The following is a 23242-nucleotide window of genomic DNA, read 5'->3' as shown; positions in this document are numbered from 1 at the left end:
ACCAGAGGCCAGATGTGTTGACAGAGGTCAGAACAAAATGTCAAACTAATTAAACAAGTCTGGGCTACAGGACAGAACCTGAGCCCAAGATATTTCTCTCAAGCATGTTCTAAGAAGGGTAGCAACAACATTGGTATTGTTAGTTGTACAAGGTAATGTCTCTGCCTTCGTGCCACCAAGATATAATGAAATATGGCCCCGAGGAAAAAGAAAGATGGAATTATCCAGTATTAACAGACTAGTTATTCTGTGCAAGCATCTAGAGAAACCTGGATTTGTGCCTGCGGCTTAATTGGTCTGTGCTATGGAGTGTGGATGACTCTTTTCTTGTGCCAGAGGCATTGCTGTAGACAATTTTGGCCTCATACAGAATGATCCCCAATCCCAGATGTGTTGGCAGACAAATTCTAGGAATCCAGTTAAGTCGTTTTACATCCAAAGCTACACATATGTGGTTAAGTGTGGCATATTAACCTGAACTTTCTAAATTAGTGAAGAAATCTCTGTTTTTCTCTTTAGATAAAACATAGATGCTGAATGCCCTGTTCAGAACCATCAATTATTCCATCTTTTATAGTGTATAATGAAAAGTGAAAATACTATGTTCTGCTGCCATGCTAACTATAAAGGGTGTTTCAATCAAGCAAGGGAACCATGTAAGTGAACACCGTGAGGCGCCATTCCCAAGAGTCCTGTTGCCTAATCTGTGTGACAGCATGCTTTGCTCGGGATCAAGAAGAGAAATAGGATGTAAATTTTGGGCAACTTCTTTTGAACCTCATACAATGATCTGAGAAAAAAATGCATTTGCTTTGATTTTTACTGAAAACTCAACTCAATCTTAAATAAACTTCTGGCTTTTTTAAAAAAACATTCCATTGATTAAAGTTAAACACTTCCCCCATCACTAACAAATTATAATAATGGATATTCAGAGGACACTTGTTGTGTACCAGGTGCTTTTTGTGCATTTTTAAGTCTAATACTCAGAAAGGAAGTGGGGCAAATTCTATTACTATCAACATTTAATGAACTAGAACCTAAGGTTAACTGCTAATAAAGGAAAACAGCACAGATTCAAAGCTATGCCTCTCAGTTTCCAAATTCTCATGACTCTGTGAAAATGATTCTCAACCAGTCATAAGTATTTTATGCATATAAACCCTAAAGATATTGAATATGGAGATGAAGAGAGAGTAGACTTGTAATTAGCAGTTCTATTTTCCAGAATGAGCCTTACAATTTGAAGATCTCAAGGAGTTAAAAATTGTACATATTAGGTCAAATTCCAGAAGTAACTTGAATCATCTGTGTTTATGTTTCCACCTGTGTAACTACAGTGTGCATTGCCTGCGTTCCCCACTTTGAGTCTATTACTCAGACATATCATCATCTTCCTGGAAGTGCTCTCAAGACTTCCATTATCACTAATGAGAGTTACTTACATGCACCTTGGGAAGAGCAACCTGCTAATAGTCTACTTTTATTTCAGTAACTGACTCAGTTTTCACACTTTCTCATTTAAGTAGCTGCTTTGATGCCTCTTTGCACTTACTGTGTCTTCTTTTTCTTAATTTCAGAATGTGCTTTTCATAGTAGTAGCACTAGTTATGAGCCAGCAAATCAGGGTCCAATATACCTGAGCAGGAACAGCTCTCAGTAAATTAGGCAAAGGCTACCAACTTATGGCATTTGTGTTTTGTATATCACCTCCTGGATTACTAATAAAACCATACAGCATTCTCCTAACACAATAAATATAGCTTAATACTATATAGCTTAATATAGCCTTAAGCTAATCACTCTTAATCGTTGCCTAGGTTACTAAAGTTACTTTGATTTTATTCCTCCCACCTCCCACCTTGAATAATACACATCAGAGTAAAATAGGTGAACTCTAGAAATTTTGCAAAGCTATTTAAATATCTCTAATGTGAATTGTGTAAATAGAGATATAAATCAGCAACTGATACATAGTTAGCTTGTCCTGTTCAATTCCTCTTCTCACTGACTGTCAGGGCCTGAACTCTACCAGATCCAATCAAAAGAGAGAAAAGTCAATATAATTCTATCCAGGATTTATACAAGCAAATTTGAAATTTATCCAGTATGAACAGAGGATTGGATAGAGAAAAGATATCCAGAATGCCATGTCACGTCCTTTCATAACCTCTGAGGAACCGAGTATCTCTCAACACCCATCTCTAGTTATGAACCACTGCCTTCTGTGCTACAATGAGAAATTCTGCTTTATAAGAACACAGTATCACATATTTTGTTCACATTAAAGCACTTTATAAGTGTAGGCTGGCAACCTATTATTTGGTTTCCTCAACCAGTCTTGTCTTCAAGCATGCAACTGTTAAGACCTGAATCTCAAGATAAGTTCCCTAGAAAAAACAATTAGCTTGACTACAAAGGACAAGTCCAAGGCATCTATGTACACTTGCATTAGAGTTTAAGCTAATCACTCTTAATCATGGCCTAGGTTACTAAAGCTACTCTGATTTTATTCCTCCCACTTCACACCCTGAATAATACACATCAGAGTAAAATAGGTGAACTCCAGAAAATTTGCAAAGCTATTTAAATGTCTCTAATGTGAATTGTGTAGCAAAATGGCTATATTTCCTAATGATATTTTTGGGAGTCTGAAGTTTCACTTCTACTGGAATGGTGTCAAGTGTGACTAAACACAATGTTCAGTTTTCTATGCAAAAATATTTTCATAAAACTCCATATGGTTTACAGCATGACTCATTAATCTCTAGTAAAATAGTTAAACATTCTATTATAAACTATCATCTAAGTGGAACTCTCTCCTGTAATATTAACATTTATTTTTAATATTCATTTTTAAATTATTTTATTAGTTCTTTGAGATTCTCATATGCTGTGTTTGGATCATATTTATTCTCTTCCCAGCTCTTCCCAGATCTACTCCTGCTTCCTTACCCACCCCAACTTTGTGTCTTTCTAAGTAAATCAAGACCAATTTGTGTTACCCACATGTTTGTGGATATGACCACTGGAGCATGGTCAACTTACCAGGCAATATTGTCTTTCATTCTTTCAGCAGCTGTCAATTGTCTGCAACTTGGGACTGAGTGTCTCACAAAATTCTTTCTCTTTGTGGCATGGTTAGGTCTGGCTTGAGCATGAACCAGTATTGTGCATGCTGTCACAACTACTGTGACTTACATTCAGAAATGGAGGGATCAGGGATCATTGTGGGAGAAGAGGTCATCTACCACCTTGTACTCTTTACACTTCTACTTCCACAATATTCCCTGATCCCTCCATTTCTGATAACCACACTGTCACCTACAGGAATACAACCTGTGCATCCAAAGAACATGGGTGTTCCGATCACAAGAAGTAACCAGTTGAATAATGTTTATTAATATTTACTGAGGAATCTAATAGGTTCTTTTTGTTAGATATTTTCTTTATTTACATGTCATATCTCCTTTCCCTGTTTCCCCTCCGAAAAAAAAGAAAAAAAAAAACTCTGTTCTCTCCCCACTCCCCCTACTCACCAACCCACTCTCTCTCGCTTCCTGGCCATGGAATTCCCCTAATGAATATTTTGAAAATTTAAAACCAAACATTTTGTTTTCAGGTGGCAGCAAACCAGAGGCCTTGTACAGTTAAGTAAAGGCTGTGACACTGAGTTGCACTATGTATTAACTTTCTCAGTGTTCTGATAACTGCACTTTAGAGAAGGGCTTGCTTTAACCCACAGTTTGGAGGTGTCTTATACCATAGCATGAAGTTACAGAGTTTGAGCATGTGACATCTGGAAGCACAGGGAGAAACACATTGATGCTCAGCTTCTTTTCTCCTTTGTATTCACTCCTGGAAACCCAGAATATGGAAAGTGCCTCCCACAATCATGGTTTGTCTTCTTACCTAATTTAATGTACTCTGGAGTCTCCTAGACAGACATTCCCAAAGGTTTGTCTCCCAAGTGACTCTACTTCCCATCAAATTGACAATATTAACCATCATCTCAAACCCTTAAATAAGCAATTTATTTATTTATTCGTTTATTTATTTATTTACTTATTTACTTATGAGATTAGTCTCACTACATAGCTCAGTCGGGCCTCAAAGTCGTGATCCTCCTGTCTTGGCTTCCTAAGTGCTGGGATTACTGGTATACCCTGCTATGGCAAGCTAAAAAGATGATCTTTTTGAATGTTTTCGATGTATTCAAGTCATAACCTAGCAGGTCTGGTTAAACGACTCTTATTTCCCATTTAAAAAGTAAAGAAAATCTTACTTTTTCAGTTTCTGTCTATGGGATTATATATTTGCGCTCTTATTTATGGATACTCAAACAAAAAACCCAAGTGAAAGGGGAAAAGCAAAACAAGCTGGTCTTCTCGCACTGTCCAAATAAGCTGATTTGTCTTATGTCTAGACATTAGAGTCAAAATCTGAAGTGCCAGCAGGATCACTTTCTCTATGACCTCTCTGAGTAGTAATGTTGATATTAAAACTTACAAGAATAATTTCATTTGCATTTGCTCTGTACTGATTTTGTAACTTTAAATCTCAGTAATGTTCTTTAATAGTATGCCATTTCATGAAATAATAACTGTTACCCAGGAAGTTTTACCTGAATATACAATGACCAATTTTTTAAAAAATTAATGTCAAATAGAATGACCTTGACTATCACTTATATTCTTCCTCAAATAATTAACACCAATATATTTGTGAGAGCAGTTAAGTAGGGCTGAGAACGGTGGTACAATGTAATTTCAGCATTTTAGAAGCTGGGGCAGGAAGACTGCAAATTTGAGGTCAGCTTAGGTTATATGGTGGGGCTCTTTGGCTTAAAAAAAAAGCAATAAACAACAAAACAAATAAAAAACTGAACTAAAAAGTAACAAAACTTGCTCATTAAAGAAATAAATATATTGTCTCATGCAAAAATTCTACAAGATGAGTTTTACTTTATGAATGGCATGACACAGGATATATTAGGGTTCTCTAAAGAAATAAAATTAATGGGATATGTGTTTGTGTGTGTGTGTGTGTGTGTGTGTGTGTGTTTGTGTGTGTGTATGTGTGTGTACAGAGGCATTAAAATAATAACACCAAGAACGGCATCAGTGAGCTGAAAACCTGGTAATTCCTCTGACCTAGAGGCTGAGTGAGTCCCTTATCCTCTGAAACAGTCTCACAATGGCTTCCCCTCACTGGGGAAGAGATAGACAACCAGTAGCTGCTCATTCTACAAGACTATGTGCCTCCGTAGTCCCAATCTGGCCCTAAAAGCCTGGAAGTTTCCATGATCCAGAACAAAAGCTGGGAAACTGGTTCTGCTGGTATTGAAGGAAGCAGCAGCAGCAGCAGCAGCAACAGAGCAGATGAACTACAGCATGAGGAAGGATGAACTTTCTTCTGCCACATTCGTTTTGTCCATGCTGGTACCAGAAGGTACTGCCCACATCCAGGGCAAGTCTTCTCACAGCAATCAAGGCAATCAAGATTCTTCTTCAGATGAAGCTACTACTTAGGCAATTTTAATTTGGGGCAAGTTGACATCAAAACCAAATATGATACAGGAGTTGAACAAACTCTTCTGGACTCAGTCTGTCTACACGTGTCTCTTAGAGTTCATATCCATCACCTCAGTTGACAATAACTTCATGCTGAGCTGTATTATATTTACATCTTTACTTCTTCTCCCTTCAATCATCCTCTGACTCATGTCTGCTTAGGGGCTGAGTTTATTCTTGGCTACTGTGTTCACTGATGGGTGTACTCATTCCCTAACAATGCTCTAAATGCCTGGTAATTAGGAAGACATGATTTCCTTTTCACAATCTCCAGGGTACAAGGACACAACAGGACACTGAACAACCCCACGGTGTGTATCAATAACATTTAGGAACAATCTTGCTGATTACTCATTGGATGGCTATTTTAGCAGTTCGATTCTCTCACAGTGGGAAGGAGTTACAATCAAGTAACCACATTGCACCCCAGTAGCGACTGGTTTAGAAGTTACTCATGGGCCTGTGGTATGTAGAGGAAAAAAACCTCTGGGGATTCTGTTTTGTGCCTGTAGCATACTTCATGTCTAGATCCCCTTTCATGGTGTTTATCCCATAAGCAAGGATGGATGCTTCCTAAGAGCTGTTTGGGGAATTAGCGAGAGGAAAGTGGTCAAAGGCTTTTTTATTATGTAGTACATTGCTGCTGCCATCACCGTTTACTAAGCACTAAGCCAGGTATCAGAACTCTTAAGAAGCAATGTAATGAATAATATCCTACTCCATCTGGCACTTTGCAATGCATTTCTTTTTTAATTGAAAATAGATTTCTCTCTTGTACAATACATTCCAGACAGTTTCTTCTCCCTCCACTCCACTCCCCACAATTCTGTTAGTTCCCCTCTTCCTATGTACACTCCACTTCCATTTCACTTTAGAAAAAAAGATCAGGCTTCAAAGAGACTACAACCAAACACAATAAGAAAAGACAAAAGCCCTCCTATCGAGGCTGGACAAGACAACCAAATAGGACAAAAAGAGTCATAAGAATAAGCAAAATGGTCATTATTGGTAAGGGTCTCACAAAATACTAAGCTAACAGCCATAATATATCCACAGAAGACCTGGTACAGACCCTTACACACCTCGAGCTTGCTGCTTTATTCTTAGTTGATTCAGTGGGTTATACTTCTGGTGTCCCCTATTGCTTCTAACTCCTAGTCATTCTTCCCCCTGTTCTACAGGATTCCCTGGGGCTTTGAGGGGAGATATCAGCAATAACCTCACTTGATTCTTATAATCTGTCCCTGCACTTTCCTCACAAGTGGTCAGAATCTTTCAAAACTTCTGCAAAACATGCCAGAGATGTAGTTTGTCTATGCACTTGGGAACTTGGCTCACTTAATATTCAACTCAGACAACATTATAGTCAACCTGGATCCAACTTTCCCCCTCAGACCTCATTGGAACACATTGTGTTTTAAGTTAGGCCTCATCAGAGTTCCATACTGAGATGGTTGTCATAGTAAAAGCAATTAGAACAAAAATTGTAGAATCACATGCCCATAGTTGTAAGTCCAGTTTGTAACACAGTAGGAACTAGAAACTGCTCTCTTCAGCTTCCAAGATGGATAAGTATCTCCTTTCAAGACACTGGGTCATCTATCCCTAAACAGACACTTGGGGTATTCTTAAGATCGAGTGTTTAGTAATTCCATCTAACTTAGAGGCCATTTATTGAGATCTACCATTCAGTAGATGTATTTTTCTGCTCTTATTATTATCCAAACAAAACAAGGCTAACCAAATTTTTTCATATCTTTAGTGAGTTTCTACTTTGACAACAAAACAAAGGTCAAACAAATGGAAGCAACTATATTCTGGATAAGAAGAGTATATTCTCTGTTGACTTTTTGAGGCTTCAAATACTCTCTCTAAATACTTTGATGTGTAGCAGTGGTCCGTAGTACATTATAGCCACTCCAATTAGGAATCAATGAAATAAAGAACACACACACACACAATTGTCTTCTACCAGTTCCATTAAGTAAGCCTGATTACAGCTTACATAGACAAAAACATTTGTAAACATAAACAAAATATATCAAATAATGTCACTAGAACTGTAAATTGTCTCTCAATTGCCTCCAAATCTAATCCAAGGTATAAACACTCAGTAGATTGTGAGAATTTTATTTTCATGTAAGTAAGAAAAGTATATTAACTTGTTAGAGCTGACAGCAACTAAGCAGATTAAACTCTAGTGGGTCAAAATTTGGAATACATTTTCTCCCTAAGTCTCTTTACAATCCATGGCTTTGCAGGATAATTTTCAACATAAATAATGACTAATTTCATTCTATTGTACTTTCATACTGTTTATAATACTTCATACTATATTTAAGCCAAAAGTACTTTAATGGGATTAAGGTGCACTCTAAATTGGTGAGCCCATCTATGAAAATGGTAGCACACCCACAGAAGATCAGAAATACTGGAGCTACAGCAAAAGCACCAAGAATTGTTGGAGAGACAAGAAGCTGGGAAGAAGAAAGCACAGATTCTACCCAGATTTGAAAAAGAGATGGCTCTGTAGCTCCCTGCTTTCAGTCTTATGGCTCCGTAATCTGTGAATTTCTATCTTAAGCTACATACCCATACATTTGTTATGGCAATCCTTGGAAAGACATCTTTGGATCCACCTTCTCCCAAACTTTATTCTAATACTAAGTCTCTCTCTCTCTCTCTCTCTCTCTCTCTCTCTCTCTCTCTCTCTCTCTCTCTCTCTCTCTCTCTCTCTCTTTCCACCTGAGGATGTGTATCAGCTCTACCTAGGCATCTAACAGAATAAATGTGATATCTGTACATAAAGAGGAAATTATACACACAACCTCATATATCTTCCTTCACTCTGAACTCAAGGCTGGCTGCGTACTGTGTCCCATTTCTGCTCATCTGCATATCTAAAGGGGATGAGATTTCATGTCACTGTCACAGAAGAAAAAACAAACTCAAAGGTCAAACACCCAAGTTCATTTTCTACTGAGTATGTATCACTTTTGTAGAACTGTAAAGTTAAAGGCCATCAAGACAAAGTACTGTAAATTGAGAGCTGTCTGCAACTGGAAGTATTCATCTTTCATTAGTCATTTATAAATTTAAGGAAAGATTTGTACATGAAGCACTTTTATCAGTTATGGATCTGATGAAGCTTTATCACAATTGTTGTGAATATGCCATTTTCTTCTTTAAGTGAAATATAGTTCAAACAAAGAAAACAAAGAAGACAATTTACAGAAAACAAGTGCTAAATAGCCACAGATGCTCCAACACCTGGGTTTGTAAATCCTAACATTTACCACATTGAATGCCTAACATAGTTGCATATATTAACATACACAAGAGCAAATGGGAGGTGTTTTCAAAGACGATGGTATAAATTCCCTTATTAATTAATTAATTAATTAAACAAATAAGCCCCTGTGTTTTATTTGGCTTCACCTGCAGTTTTCCCATGAAGGAATAGGTCCTTGCATTGCGTATTCAAATCTCCTTGTGTTTGAGGTGGCAAAGTTGACATTTAGTCAGATCTTGGCTCTCATGACTCAGCAGCTAGGCAATAGATCCTTGCTCTGAGTTGGAGAAAATTGTGTTTTAGAAAATGTCCAGTTGGTGACCAGAGACTCCACCTGAGCTCCATGTCCTGCTACCTTCCAGCAGTCAACACAGAAAGTTACTCCCATAATAGGACACAAAATTATGTGAATTAAATCAATATTTTTGTCATAGTTACCTTACTTTTCCTACACATAAAAACTATCTCCTGTAGAGAGTTTAAAAATAGTACAATCCATTCTTCTATTGTTTCTATCTTAATATTTTAACAATTTGACTCACACATCTTCTGAAGCCCTTTATTCAAGAGGGTCTCATTGTTTATCCACATATATAACATATTGCTTATGATGTTAGCCCTGGGTTACCTCATGCATTCTGCTGTGTGCTGGAAAGTTAACAAGGCTCTAAATAAGGAAGAGAAACTAATTGAGTTCATAGTGCTTCCATATGGTCCAGTAATGATAACAGAAACTAGAAGAGAAAAATCTGTGCACACCTGGAATTGAGGGTGGAGAATTGAGAGAGAAGGCAGAGAGGGAAGCAAGGAACATGTCAGATGAGGTCTCAGAAACAATGGGCATGGAGGCTTATTTGGAACATTGGAGAGTTACATGATTGGAGAAAAGGATGAGGAGAGAGAGATGAGGGGGAGGAAGAGAGGAGGAGGGAAGGGAGAAGGGAAGGAGGAGGAGCAGGAGAAGAGGAGGAAGAGGAAGAGGAAGAAGAAGATGACGACATGATCATTTCTTGATAGATCAAGAAGAGAGTGGTCAGGGTTTAAATTGGCCGCCTTAGTTACTCTAGGAGTCACTGGACAGATATATCTCTGCTGGAACCCTCTATTGTCTTACAGCATTGTATTTTAACTATTTATTAAATATTAAAAATAATCAAACTGCCGCTGTGACCAGAAAACACATTTGTTTCACATGTTCTGTGGTGTCTGTCCCTCATCACTTATGCTGTTGGAGACTGAATGTAGCTGCAGACAACCTATAAACTAATAGTTCTGGATTCATTCCAATAAAACTTTACCTAAAATCAGGTGGGAAATGCCCACAGGCCAGAGACATTTAGCAGTTTTAGAGGAATATCAGTAAAATAGTAGAAGAAAATTACTGGGGAAATAGTGAAGGCTAGATAAACTCTTTTTTTTAATTAGAAGTTTTCTTTATTTACAATATCTCCTTTCCTAGGTTTCCCTCCCAAAAAATAAATAAAATAAAGTAAAATAAAACCCAAAACCTAAAACAAACCCCTGTTCCCTCCCCCCTCCCCCTGCTCCCTCCTGCTTACTGGCCCTGGCATTCCCCTACACCGGGGCCTAGAACCTTCACAGGGCCAAGGGCCTCTCCTCTCATTGATGACTGACTTGGCCATCCTCTGCTATACATATGCTGCTAGAGCCATTAGTCCCACCATGTATGTCCCTCTTTGGTTGGAGTTTTAGTTCCTGGGAGCTCTGAGGGTACTAGTTAGGTGAAACTATACATCAGAATTTTTCTGCCTGCAGAAAGTCTTCAGAATAGACAAATAATTCCTGTTTGACAACAACAAATGTTACATGTGAATGTGTTGAAATATATATGCCTATTCATGCACAACGATAGAAAGGAAGTTATTATAATGTGTTGATTTCACCTCAAGTAAAATATTTAAACCTTGAAAAATAAAAAATAATTTTAAAGAATATATTGTTTATTTTACACATCATAAAAATCTTACTAACTTGGAGGGCATGACATATGTTTTAGTAACATTTTTCACAAATTCCAGAAAAGAGAATTGTTTTCAGTTAGCTGTATTTAATTAATATTGGGTAATATTTTCTTCCCTCTAACAGTTGAAACATTAGGTTCCACAGAGTTCAAAATACTTGACAATGCCCCTCAACACTGTCCAAATCAAATCCAAATCCAAAATCATCTCTCTCTCTCTCTCTCTCTCTCTCTCTCTCTCTCTCTCTCTCTCTCTATCTATCTATCTATCTATTTATCTCTCTCTCTATCTCTCTCTCCCTCTCTCTTTCCTCTGCATGTGTGGGGGGGGCAGTATGTGTGTATGTGTATGTGTGTGCATATATGTGATGTGTGTGTGTGAATGTGTGCACCAGCAGAGTACAGGTAGTCACAGATTCTGTGTTGATATTTGCCTTAGTCATATCATATCCAGATGATAGCAGCCTTTCCCATCCTCCACCTCTTACATCCTGCCGCCTGATACTCTAGGATGTCCCTTGGACTTTGGAGTGGGTGATATAAATGTCCTAAGAGCTGTTTCCGATATGGCATGCCTCCTTTCGTAATTACAGTATTATCTTTTAGTTCATGTTTCTCAAAATGTGGTTGTTAGGCCAGCAACATAAGCAAGCATTCAGGCCATACTAAATGCAAAGCCAGCAATTTGAAATTTTGCTGCTTACCAAATATTGAGAGCCACTTCTCCAGGGCAAACAAGGCTTATCAATGATATCTGTGGAGAAGCAAATACTTACACACACAACTTTGGGGACAACCTAGCTTGCATAGTCAAATGTATTGATTTGTCCATAGAATGAATGATAAATATATTATGACTGGATATGCTGGACCTTGAAAAAATAAACTCTAGGGCATAACAGTACTGAGCACAATGCAGTATAGAAAGCTTTAGACAATCATCCTTGGAATCTTTTCTGATTTTCTTAGACACTTGCTATAAATGATTGGGTCACGGATGGAGTTTTCTCAGTAGATGAGAGTTTAAATTCTGTCATAATACTTTATTTATATTTCAAAAAATGTTTAAAGTTTAGATTTTGCTTGAGCAAGGAATAGATGTGTGCTTTGGCATGGCTCCATTAATTCTGTAGACCCACAACATAATTATAATAATGTCTATCTACCTGCCACATCACCTGTTATACTCCTGGGTGGCTCAGTAAATTAGTCATGGTTTAGGAAAGTGTCAACTTTCTTGATAGGCTGTTGAATTACTATTTCAACAAAATTTACTTGAATGAGATTGTTCTGGCAGCATGTGTATAGTAGAGGATTGCAAAGTCGATCATCAATGGGAGGAGAGGCCCTTGGCCCTGTGAAGATTCTGTGCCCCAGTGTAGGGGAATGCCAGGGCCAATAAGTGGGAGAGGGTGGGGTGGCAAGCAGGGAGGTAGGAGGCAACAGGGGTTTGTTGTTGTTGTTTGTTGTTGTTTGTTTTGTTTTGTTTTTTTTGTGGGGAAACTGGGAAAGGAGAAATCATATGACATGTAAATAAAGAAAATATGTAATTAAAAAAAAAGAATGGATCATGGATCTCACTGGTTCTCTGGAAAAAAAACAAGTGCTCTTAACCATGAAGCCATCTCTCCAGTACTCTCTAGCTTGACTTATAATTTAGTATTAGTCAGATAATGAATTGAAATGATACATTTGAATTGAGTTACTCATTGGCTACGATTATGAGAAAGGATGATGTCATTGCTTATCATAGGTATATTTATCTGTGTTATTCTTTGAAAGTTTGTTTATATATATGATGAGTTGTGGTCATGTATCACACCCCCACCATGCCCTCCCACCATCCACTTTCCCAGTCTTAATCTCTCTTACTTTCCTATTTTGTGTGAGTACAATTCACTGAGTTTATTTAGAATTGTTTCCATATACTTATGTGGAAAGTCATTTACTGTTACATGGACAACATTTCAGAGGCTAACCACTGAAGACTTTGATACTTGTTACTCAGGGGAATGAGAAATTGTAAGCATTTTGGGGAAAATATCTATAACTCATATAGCTAGAAATGTTCTTACTATTTCTAAATATAACTACTTGCTTTTCTTTGCATAAGATACATAGTTTGGCAATCTACTTTCTCTTTTATGGTGTACAGAATCTACTCTTAACCACCCAAACTGTCATTGGATTGCAGGAAAATAATGACACTCTATGACACATTTACAAATAACATGAAAAAAAAATATATATATATAATTGCAATAAATTTGTGTCTCAAAAGTCCAAGTCATTGGAAGAATTTGTGAAGTGTTCTAATATATTTAAATGTAACTTCCGCTTTGCATTGAAAAAAAATGCTTGCAGTTAAACTCTTTGCCAATAGGTGGCGGAAAAAGTTTAATATTTATTTCCATCGTTTACCTTATTGAAGAAATAAATGTATCAAAACGTTTTCAAGAAAGAGAGACAGAGATAAAGAGAGATAAAGAGAGAGATAGAGGAAGGAAGAAAGAAAGGAAAGAAGGAAGTAAAAAGGAAGGGAGGGAGGGAAGAAAGAACGAAGTGAAATAAAAATATCAGGGTTCGACCATGACCCTTGCAAAAAAATTAACAAAAGAATGTGAATGTAATCAGTCTTTGTTTCCTATTTTATAGCCCCTCTTAAGACAGTTCGACTGGTTGGTGGTACTGGACCCCAGGAGGGCCGAGTGGAGATCTTGCACCAAGGCCAGTGGGGCACAATCTGTGATGATCGCTGGGACATACGAGCTGGACAAGTTGTCTGCCGGAGTCTAGGATACCAAAGCGTTCTAGCTGTGTACAAGAGAGCTCACTTTGGACAAGGTAATATGAACTCTAGTTATTTCTTTAAAAATCAAAATAGTCCCTGGGAGCTCTGAGCGTATTGGGTAGTTCATATTGTTGTTACTCATATGGGGCTGCAAACCCCTTTAGATCCTTGAGTCCTTTCTCTAGCTCCTTCATTAGAGACCCTGTGCTCAGTCCAATGGTAGGACTCATGGCTCCAGCTGCATCTGTAGCAGAGGATGGCTAAGTTGGTCATCAATGGGAGGAGAGGCTCTTGGTCCGGTGAAGGTTCTATGCTCCAGTGTAGGGGAATGCCAGGGGCAGGAAGCAGGAGAGGGTGGGTTGGTAAGCAGGTGAAGAGGGGAGGCAATAGGGTTTTGTTTTTTCCGAGGGGAAACCGGGAAAGGGGATATCATTTGAAATGTAAATAAAGAAAATATCTAATAAAAAATAAATAAGTCTTTGAAAGGAAAATATCAAAATAGGCAGTTTTTAAAATAGTTTGTTTTGAGAACTTCATACATGAGCCCTGCATGCACATCACTCTCTCTCCTCCCTCTGTCCTCGAACTCCTCCTGCCTTATCATCCAAATTATTCAAAGTAGGCAATTTTTGACCATTTGGAAATCAACTAGGTACAGAAGCATGTGGGGAGGAAGAGGGGGAGGAATTCAGCCTAAAAGTTTTGAATCATTCTATCCTAGAAAGTTGATATAAAAAGAAAATACTGTATGACATGCTTCCTGATAACATAATATTTAAATTTCACTTAAGCTCATTTGGTTTCTTAACAAATCAAGAGGTGCCATTGACCAGTAAGATAATGAGGAATAAGGATGAGAGAGTCATTGATAAAACATGGTTCATCCTCAGCAGATGAATTTGCACAACGGTTTCTGAAGATATCAGTTCAACTTTTGTGTTGAGCTCCGTTCTATCCTTGGAGGGCTAAGAGCAGGGCCCCAGCCTTGTGTGAATCAATAGGCGTGAGGTTTATTATTTCTGTCATTTAGATTGGAAAACATTGGATGATTCTTTGGCTACAAATACTTTAATATATCTCGCCTGGATAGCAGCAACCAGTAGTATGACTGCATTAAAAGATTAGGGAAAGAACTTGCATTGGAAAATATATTTAAATGTTTGTCGTGAAATGCTCATTGTCAGTTGTTTCTTCTACATCAGCACCTTATATCAGGTTTTGTGTGTAATTAAACATCTACAAAGGCTTTGTTTGAATCTGAATAACAAGAGATTAGGAGAGCATGTGCACAGTTGTATTTTCTCAATGTTTTCTGTTTATTCTAGTCTTCAAATCTTATAATCAGTTTCTCTGCAGCTGAAGTTTCCAAAAAAAAAAAATAATAATAAGTTCTAGCCTTCATGATTTTATAACTTTATTTTTCTAGATGCACATGGTCAATCAGAAAAAAATGGAGATGAAGCTGTATTGAGATTATAAAGATAAAATAGCATTTTATCTCATCTAAAATTTTAGTATGGGACATATGTCAAATTATCATATCTAAATACTAGAATAAAATTAGATGTTTTATAGCCCTATAAGGGGTATGACTGATAAAAACACCACAATTTATTGATAACTGTGAGCCTGACTTTATGCTAAACACACACATTAATAACACTGACAACCACAATTACATCCTTTTCTAAAATGAACTTCCATAAAAGCAAAGAAAAGATGGATCTGAGCAGAGATGACAATTTCTAAGTCTTCAAATGCATGTTCTAATGTGGTGATGAAATTTTCCATAATTAACATAAGTGTCTTGATGTGCAGAGTTTGTGTACACAAACTCAGTCCCTCATTATCTATTTTCATTTAACTTATGCTGTGCAAATATGAATTGAAGAAAAAAAGGAAATCGAAAAAAATCTATATTTAACATTTTTATATACAATGAATTGACATGGATACAAACTTCTCACCCCTACAACACCTTCATGACTTTTATTCTCCCTGAATATTTGTGAGTTTAGCTAGTATGGATTCCTGAGCATATACTCAGAGCACTAGAGATGCTGAGGCAGGAGAATAATGAAGTCGAGGCCAGGCTAGGCCACCTACCAAGACTTCTCATACAAATAAAACAAACAGAAATGGCAACAACAATATTTGCAGATGTTAATCATCCTTTTGCATTTAATATACTTTTCCAAGGAATACTTTTCCAAGGAATCTCTACAACATATAGAAACTGACAGTGCCAATCCAGAGGGTTGTGCTAGCAAGCAGTACATACTCAATAGAAGCACATTTGCTTGAAAATAGAGTCAGAATGACATTAAGTCACACAGTGGCAACAGTCGTCCTCTGTGAGTCACAAAGGGAAATGTGACTTTTTATTGTAAGAAGATGTGAAAAGAGATCTCAGACAACACTGCTCACTGTCAGCCCAAGTCTTCCTTCAGCTCTTTGGGACCACACCACCAACCCACTGAAAAATGATTAGGAAAAAATTTAAATAATGAAGCAAGATGAGCTGGGAAGGATAGACACACAGAACCAAGATGATTAGTTCTGAAGAGAACACATTTTAAAATGTAAGTGTTATGGTCTTCATATCAAAGAATATTAGAGGGGGTAGGCTTGCCCTGTTAGCTGCTGTGGGATTAGACACAGTGAACAACTATTCTTGTGAGATATTTGGACTCTTTGTTCTATTATACAGCTGGAAAAATCTCTTCACATTTAGTTTATAGTTGTATCCAAGGGATGGGGCAAAGGCCACTCTGAAAACTGAATAGAGACAGAAAAGGAAACCTAGAGGTAGGAATGAGTTGTAGGGAGCAAAAGGCAAGCACGCATGTAAGTTTTAATTATTTATTATTTGCTTGGGAAAATAAGAAGGATCCAGTTAATTTTAATATTGTCAACAACTACCAAACTTTAAAAAAAAAGAGTAAAGTTGAAATTCATCCACTTTGTATAATCCCCATTTCAGACAGAATGTAGTGTTCTGGCTGTGGTTGTCTCCAAGCCACATACTTTTTTCTTCTCTCTCTCTTTTTTTTTTTTCCTGGTTTCAAAATAGCAAACCTGGCTTACCAGAGATAATCCTTGTTAGCTTTAAGAACAATTAGTTTTGCAGCTGCAAGCAAAATGATTTATTGGAATAAAGCTTAAAGCATGCTCCTTTAAATAGGTTCTTTTATTTGCACGTGCTGTTTGCAAAAAGTGGAATGGTCTTTCTTTTCCTGAGAAGACAAAACCAGTGAATTTCAGGCGGTGCAGAGAGTCATCTGGTGTTTGTCACTGTAGGAGGGAAACCTGCTCCTTCTCCAGGCTTCACACCCCAGCTTCAGAGTCCACTCTGTAGCAAACAAAGATGGACTTTATCAGGCTATGGTGTTAGCACCTGTAATCTCCTCAGGAAAGCAAGCTCAGAAACCAAAGTAGCTATGTAACTTTCCCTAATTAGGGGTGCTAGGCTTCCAACTGTAGAACAGCAACAAACCTCTTCATAGTACTGTCTCCTGCTCAGTCGTAGCTGCCTATTCTGTGCCTTGATATCAAATGCTATCACTTTCCATATTTAATTTCCATATTTAATTAAAGTGAAACTTTCAAAAGGAAAATTCAAAAGGAAAGAAATGGCAACCATAATTTAACTCTGCATCTTTGACCTGTCTTTTAATGAATGCTTATAAAAACAATCCCAAAGATAAATGAAATGTAACTCAATTATTAGACTATTGTCCTTCTGCATGAAAGGTTTGTAAATGTAGGGCCTGGAACTATGGCCCCCCCTTTGGTCAAGCACTTCCCCAGGAACCATCCTCTTTGTTTTTTCTAATAGCTATCAATTCCCAGGAAAACAAATGTATGTATGAATGGATATGTAAGAGTGGTGAAAACATAAGATATTGGCAATTAGGTAGGTGGGTGACAGATATATAGACAGGCAGTTGGTAGATAACTGTAGTTAGATCAGTTGAGCAATAATTTGGTCAGAGCATAAATCTACTAAATTCCACACAATTTATGACCTTCACAATGATTAAAAAAATACATCAGAGACAAAGACCCAGCAGTGACCACAACAACAGCAGAACTCCTGGAATAACTTTAGTGTCTAAAAAACAAAATCAAATATACATTTTTATTCTTTTAGGTTTGCATGAAGATCTAATTTTATGAATTCTATACTACCTTCACATTAATTTTTAAAGGCAAAAAACAATCTGGAATAAGCTGGAAGATACATATTAGATAAAATTTCCACTGAGGCTCAGTAGTTCTGAATATACTAATGTAAAAATAAAACAAATATGTATAAATGCTTTTCCTACCTCTACTTAGCTTCTGTGTAGTAGGTAAATATTACTGCATTTTGGTGTCTTTATGTTCTCACTTGGCTTTTTGCTGCTATTGTGAAGTAGCAATTTGTTCTCTTAGTCTCTGTTTTTAGCTCTGAAATGGTGGTATTGCCATTATTTTAAAGATAGAGCAGCATTTCTCAACCTTTTTAATACTGAGATCCTTTAATACAGTTCCTCATGTTATGGCCAATCCCAACAATAAAATTATTTTTGTTGCTACTTCATAACTGTAATTTTGCTACTGATGTGAATTGTAATATAAATACCTGTGTCTTCAGATGGTCTGAGGCAATGCCTGTGAAGGGGTTAATGACAGCTCCCAAGGGAGTTGGAAACCACAGGTTGTGAACTAGTGGTTTAGAGGGTAAACAGAATTATATGAAGGAATACCTAGGATAGCATCTTCAAGCACTCAAAATGTTCCCATGGTTACTGAATTCTTTTTCAACTAGTAAAGATGATAGTCACTGAAGATATCTTATATTTTATCACCTATATCTGTCCTAAGTGTAGGATCTAAAATAATAATCAGAAGTTGTGGATAAAAATATAAACAACAGATTTATAAATAGCATAGTTCTCAGCTATTACATTGGTGACGTCAAGTGTTTTACCTACCCAGGTCAGAAGCCTCCAGGTAGAAGCCATTCTAAAAGAGTATGGATTTGCTTTCTTTGCACTTGAAGCAGATTCATGGGATGATTAAATCTAAGAATGCAGAGGAACACAGTGAATATCGATTGGCTCTAGGCAGATGTAACATAAGGATTCTGTGTGGATTTGAGTGAAGTTTTGTTTTGTCAAGAAGAATAGAACAAAAATGGATTTAACTTTTTGAATACTAGTGAAAGATTCAGTGAGGCACCAAATCAAATGAACCACGAGTATGTCCTGTTTCACCAAAAAAGTATGTGAAGGGTAAGGCTGAGTTTTCATTGTCACCTTCGAGCCTCAGAGTACTTGCACCCATGAATTGCTTGGTCACAGTTTCTAAAACCTTGTGTGCTCACATAACAGCACATTGAATATGTGATTTCTTTTTTTTTTTTTCATGGAACAGATACAACCAATGAGATTCTTCTCACTCTCAATTTTCTTTCCCTGAATGACAAAAACTGTAGTGTTAAGATCTGGACCAAATGAATATAGCTATAAAATAATTCAGAGGAAACTTACCAAGATAGCCCTGGGAGAGAGGCCAAGAGCGTCTCCATTCTCCTGTCTCCAGAAAGATAACAAAATCATGGTTTCTCCAGAGTTTCAAGTCTTTTTTACATTTACATGCAATGAATATGAATGATATATTTCCCTCTGTTTTGTCTTCTTTCTATGATAGCATGGGAATGACCATACATTCTTATTATTTGCCTGCATTTTTTGAGTATCCTTTGGGGGCTTTCTAGAACTTTCTGTAAGATTTGATGTACCATAAAGATAATGCACACACAAACAAATACCTACATATCCAGAAAGGATTGTGCCACAGCTGATAATGTATTTGAGAAATAATAAGTATTTGCCAACTTTTCTGCTTTTGATGTTGTATTTCCTTATATTATTTATGTCTTAATATTCAAGTCACAAAAATACAATGCTAGATAGACACTCCCTAAATGTTTAAATTATCCACCTAATTAATGATACATTTGTATCTGAGAATCTCCAAAATTCTTTGCTCCTTTTTAATAGAAGCATTGTAAACTGTGTGTGTGTGTACCTCAAGAGAAGGTCGCTTGCCTTGAGCATGCCTGAGGCTCTGGATTCAATCCCTCTGACTACCAAATGAAACAAAACAAGAAAACAGATAAATCAAAGCATGAAGGAAATATCTTAATTACTGTTACATAAAATATATAATATTTATGATTACATCATCACTTAAATCTTAAATTAACACAGCAATTTATGTTATATGTTGGGTGTGTGGGGGGGTTCTTGTTCTGTTCTAGGAACAAAGGAAAAATGAGTCCTTAAAGAAAATTTCCACAATAAATCTTATGAAGTCTCTTATTCCTTTGTAGATTTTTTCCATTAAATATCCACCCTGACACATAACCCTAAAATATAGATCTGATGATGTGTGTATTTTCAGAGCTCATAATGTATAACTAAAGAGTTTTCAAAATGCAGCCCAACTTTCAATGTAACCTGTCAAGGACATCTCCTTCAGTCATTAACATTGATTGTATTTGGGATGCTCAGAGATGATTCTAAAATATCAAGGATTTCCATGCTACCATTGTCACATGGAATAAGTGTTTTTGTTTATAATGAGAAAGCTTTATCCATGCTTAAGAGCTCATGTTATCCACACTATTCATTATAACATTACCAATAGCTGCTGGTTTATGCATGCACACATTCTCATACAATTATGTTGGTGATTCACCATCTATATATTGTTCTTGAAAACTCATTTGGAGATTTGCAATTTGGTACAGCCAATCAAAGCTGATATAAGCACATGTTTATAAGTTTCCTAAAGTTTCTGTTTTCAAATGTCTTGATAAAAGGGATGAGAAATTCAGTGAGACATTGAACAAAATTCTTCAGGGAACATCAGAAACATATTTCTGAGCACTTATTTTTAAATTTATCCTTTTTTATAATCCAACTTCCTTTTAAAAAATTGTTTTCTTATTGATAAAATATAGTTTTTAGTTAATACTTTAGTCTGTTTATTAAATTAAATATTTGATAGGTAGTCTATAAGTAATTCTTTTACTTTTTTTATTGAGAGATATTTTTACTAGATGTTTTCTTTATTTACAATATCTCCTTTCCCAGGTTCCCCTCCAAAAATAAAATAAAATAAAATAAAATAAAAAACTAAAACAAACCCCTGTTCCCTCCCCCTTCCCCCGCTCACCAACCAAAGAATTCTTTTTCATTTTAAAGAATCTGTGAATGACCTCAGAGAAAGTTAACGCGTTTTAGACTCACCATTTTCCTACAGATTTGTACTTAAAACCAACTATTTCAACCCAGGGTTTCCTTATAGGATAGTTTTACAAGTGTTTTGCTAAATCAATAATGGTAGTTTCATTTAAAAAGATAGTATATTCTATAAACTAGGCAATGATCAGTGAAATACACTAATAGCTAAAATCTAAGGGAGACGTGAAGTTGCTAATAAACAGTACAGTCCTTTTCCTGCCAGTGTTTTCAACTTCAAGTGTGCATCAAAATTCGAACATCCAGAAACACTTCAATCATCGTATTATTACATAAGCCCACTGTTATCAAGGTTTCCTTATTTTCAGATTGCCAATGAAATCCAGTGCATCCTTAGGTAAACAATCAATTGTCCTGTAATGTGGGCTTTCGCAGAACTATGCAGGGGCTTTTTTATAACTTTTATATTATTTTGGAGTATAGTAATTTATAGGCTTACAGGGTGTGACATTTTCTGAGGCAGGAAGGCCAATTTTATACTCTCAGTACTTTTAACTCAAGAGTAACAAATATCTTGTATTTTAATTAATTAGTGGCTTAATTGCTCTGTCTCATTCAGTCTTAAGCACTCAACAACACTTACTAATGCAGATGTATCTAATTGTTGCAGGTACTGGTCCAATATGGCTGAATGAAGTGATGTGTTTTGGGAGAGAATCATCTATTGAAAATTGTAAAATCAGCCAATGGGGAGTATTAAGCTGTTCACATGAAGAAGATGCCGGGGTCACTTGTGCTTCATAATGTGTCATATTTTCAGCGACATTTATGAATTGCTATTGTAAAACTATTTTTGTTGCCCTGCTCCACAAAATTATTTTAATAGATAGTAAATAGATTGGATTCACAATATTGGTAACAGAAAGGGGATGTTTGAAATGAATGGGCATCATTCTTAAACACATCAAACTTTATGTCTATAGATAAGGGATTCAAACTTCTTTCAGTGGTCAGTGTTGATTGTCAGATTGACAGAATTTACAAATTCCCAGGAAGACAAAAATATGTTTATTTATATGAGAGCATTTCCAGCGAGATTTAATGGAGGTAGAGTCATTGGTGGCATCATTCTGTGGACAGGGGATGCAGGCTGAAATAAAAGGAAAAAGGGAGTAGGGTACCATCATTCATCCCTCTCTGCTTCCTGACTATGAACACAATGTCACTATCTACATCACGCTTCTGTCACCAAGATGGACCACTCGAAGCTACAAATCAAAATAAGCCCTTCTTTCCCAAGTGTCATATATGGCAATGAGGGAAATTTCCCTTCTGAAAATCTCCCTATCCTACCCTGCCTCCCCCTACTTACTAACACACCCATTGAGCCTTCACAGGACCAAGGGCCTCTCCTCTCTCATTGATGTCCCACAATGCCATCCTCTGATACATATGCAGCTGGAGCCTTGAGTCCCTCTATGTGTACTCTTTGGTTGGTGGTTTAGTCCCTGGGAGCTCTGAGAGTACTAGTTACTTCATATTGTTGTTTCTCCTATGGGGCTGCAAACTCCTTCAGCTCCTTGGGTCCTTTCTCTAACTCCTCCATTGGGAACCCTGTGCTCAGTCCAGTGGATGGCTGTGAGCATCCACTTCTGTATTTGTCAGACACTTGCAGAGTCTCTCAGGAGACAGCTATATCAGGCTACTGTCAGCAAGCACTTGTTGGCATCCACAATAGTGTCTGAGTTTGGTGACTGTATATGGGATGTCCCCAGGTGGGACAGTCACTGGATGTCCTTTCCTTCAGTCTCTGCTCCACACTTTGTCTCTGTATCTCCTTCCATGGGTATTTTGATCCCCTTCTAAGAGGGACCAAAGTATGTACACTTTGGTCTTCCTTCTTCTTGAGTTGTGATTTGTGAATTGTGTCTTGGGTGTCACAAGCCGGCCAGTCTGGGCCTCTCTCAACCCCGTGGGAGAAACAGGGTTCCCATATAGGTCGGCAAGGCATTGACTAATTAAAAATAACAGACTCAACACAAGGAAGTGTAGGATCTGATTGTATTTCTCAAAAATGGCATCAGACTTTTACAGTCATTACAAAAGAGAAAAGAAAAATCTGGCAGCTCAGCGTTCGAGGTACATCTGAAGCCACCTGAAACACACTGGGTCTAAAACAGCAACCATCTCCTCTGGACCAGTGCAGCCCACCAGAGCTCTGAGCACATTCGGGCCTCCTTGTGCCTGCTGGAGTCCCAGGGACTCCATCCAGGAGGGTAGAGGCTCGGATCTCGAATACTCTCTGCTGCACACACTCTCTCTCTCTCTCTCTCTCTCTCTCTCTCTCTC

The 23242-nt window shown here is 37.2% G+C and overlaps 1 protein-coding gene across 3 annotated transcripts in view; it reads left to right on the top strand.

The window, feature by feature from the left end:
- The window catches only part of Msr1 (macrophage scavenger receptor 1), a 59850-nt gene extending 37785 nt beyond the window's left edge, over positions 1-22065 (top strand). For 2 of the 3 annotated variants that reach the window (XM_031339573.1, XM_031339572.1), the window contains 2 exons: positions 13502-13690; positions 21564-22065. In XM_031339573.1, coding sequence (XP_031195433.1) covers positions 13502-13690; positions 21564-21697 — 323 coding nt within the window. In that variant the 3' untranslated portion in view covers positions 21698-22065. Of the gene's footprint in view, positions 1-519; positions 1084-13501; positions 13691-21563 lie in introns of those variants that run through there. The other variant, XM_031339575.1, reaches the window with a different exon arrangement.
- Positions 22066-23242: the final 1177 nt, after the last annotated feature.

The sequence above is a fragment of the Mastomys coucha genome, unplaced genomic scaffold (assembly GCF_008632895.1).
Source record: "Mastomys coucha isolate ucsf_1 unplaced genomic scaffold, UCSF_Mcou_1 pScaffold22, whole genome shotgun sequence".
Classification (NCBI taxonomy): domain Eukaryota; kingdom Metazoa; phylum Chordata; class Mammalia; order Rodentia; family Muridae; genus Mastomys; species Mastomys coucha.
Note: the sequence above shows the minus strand (reverse complement) of the source record. Positions and strands in the feature narration are given on the sequence as shown.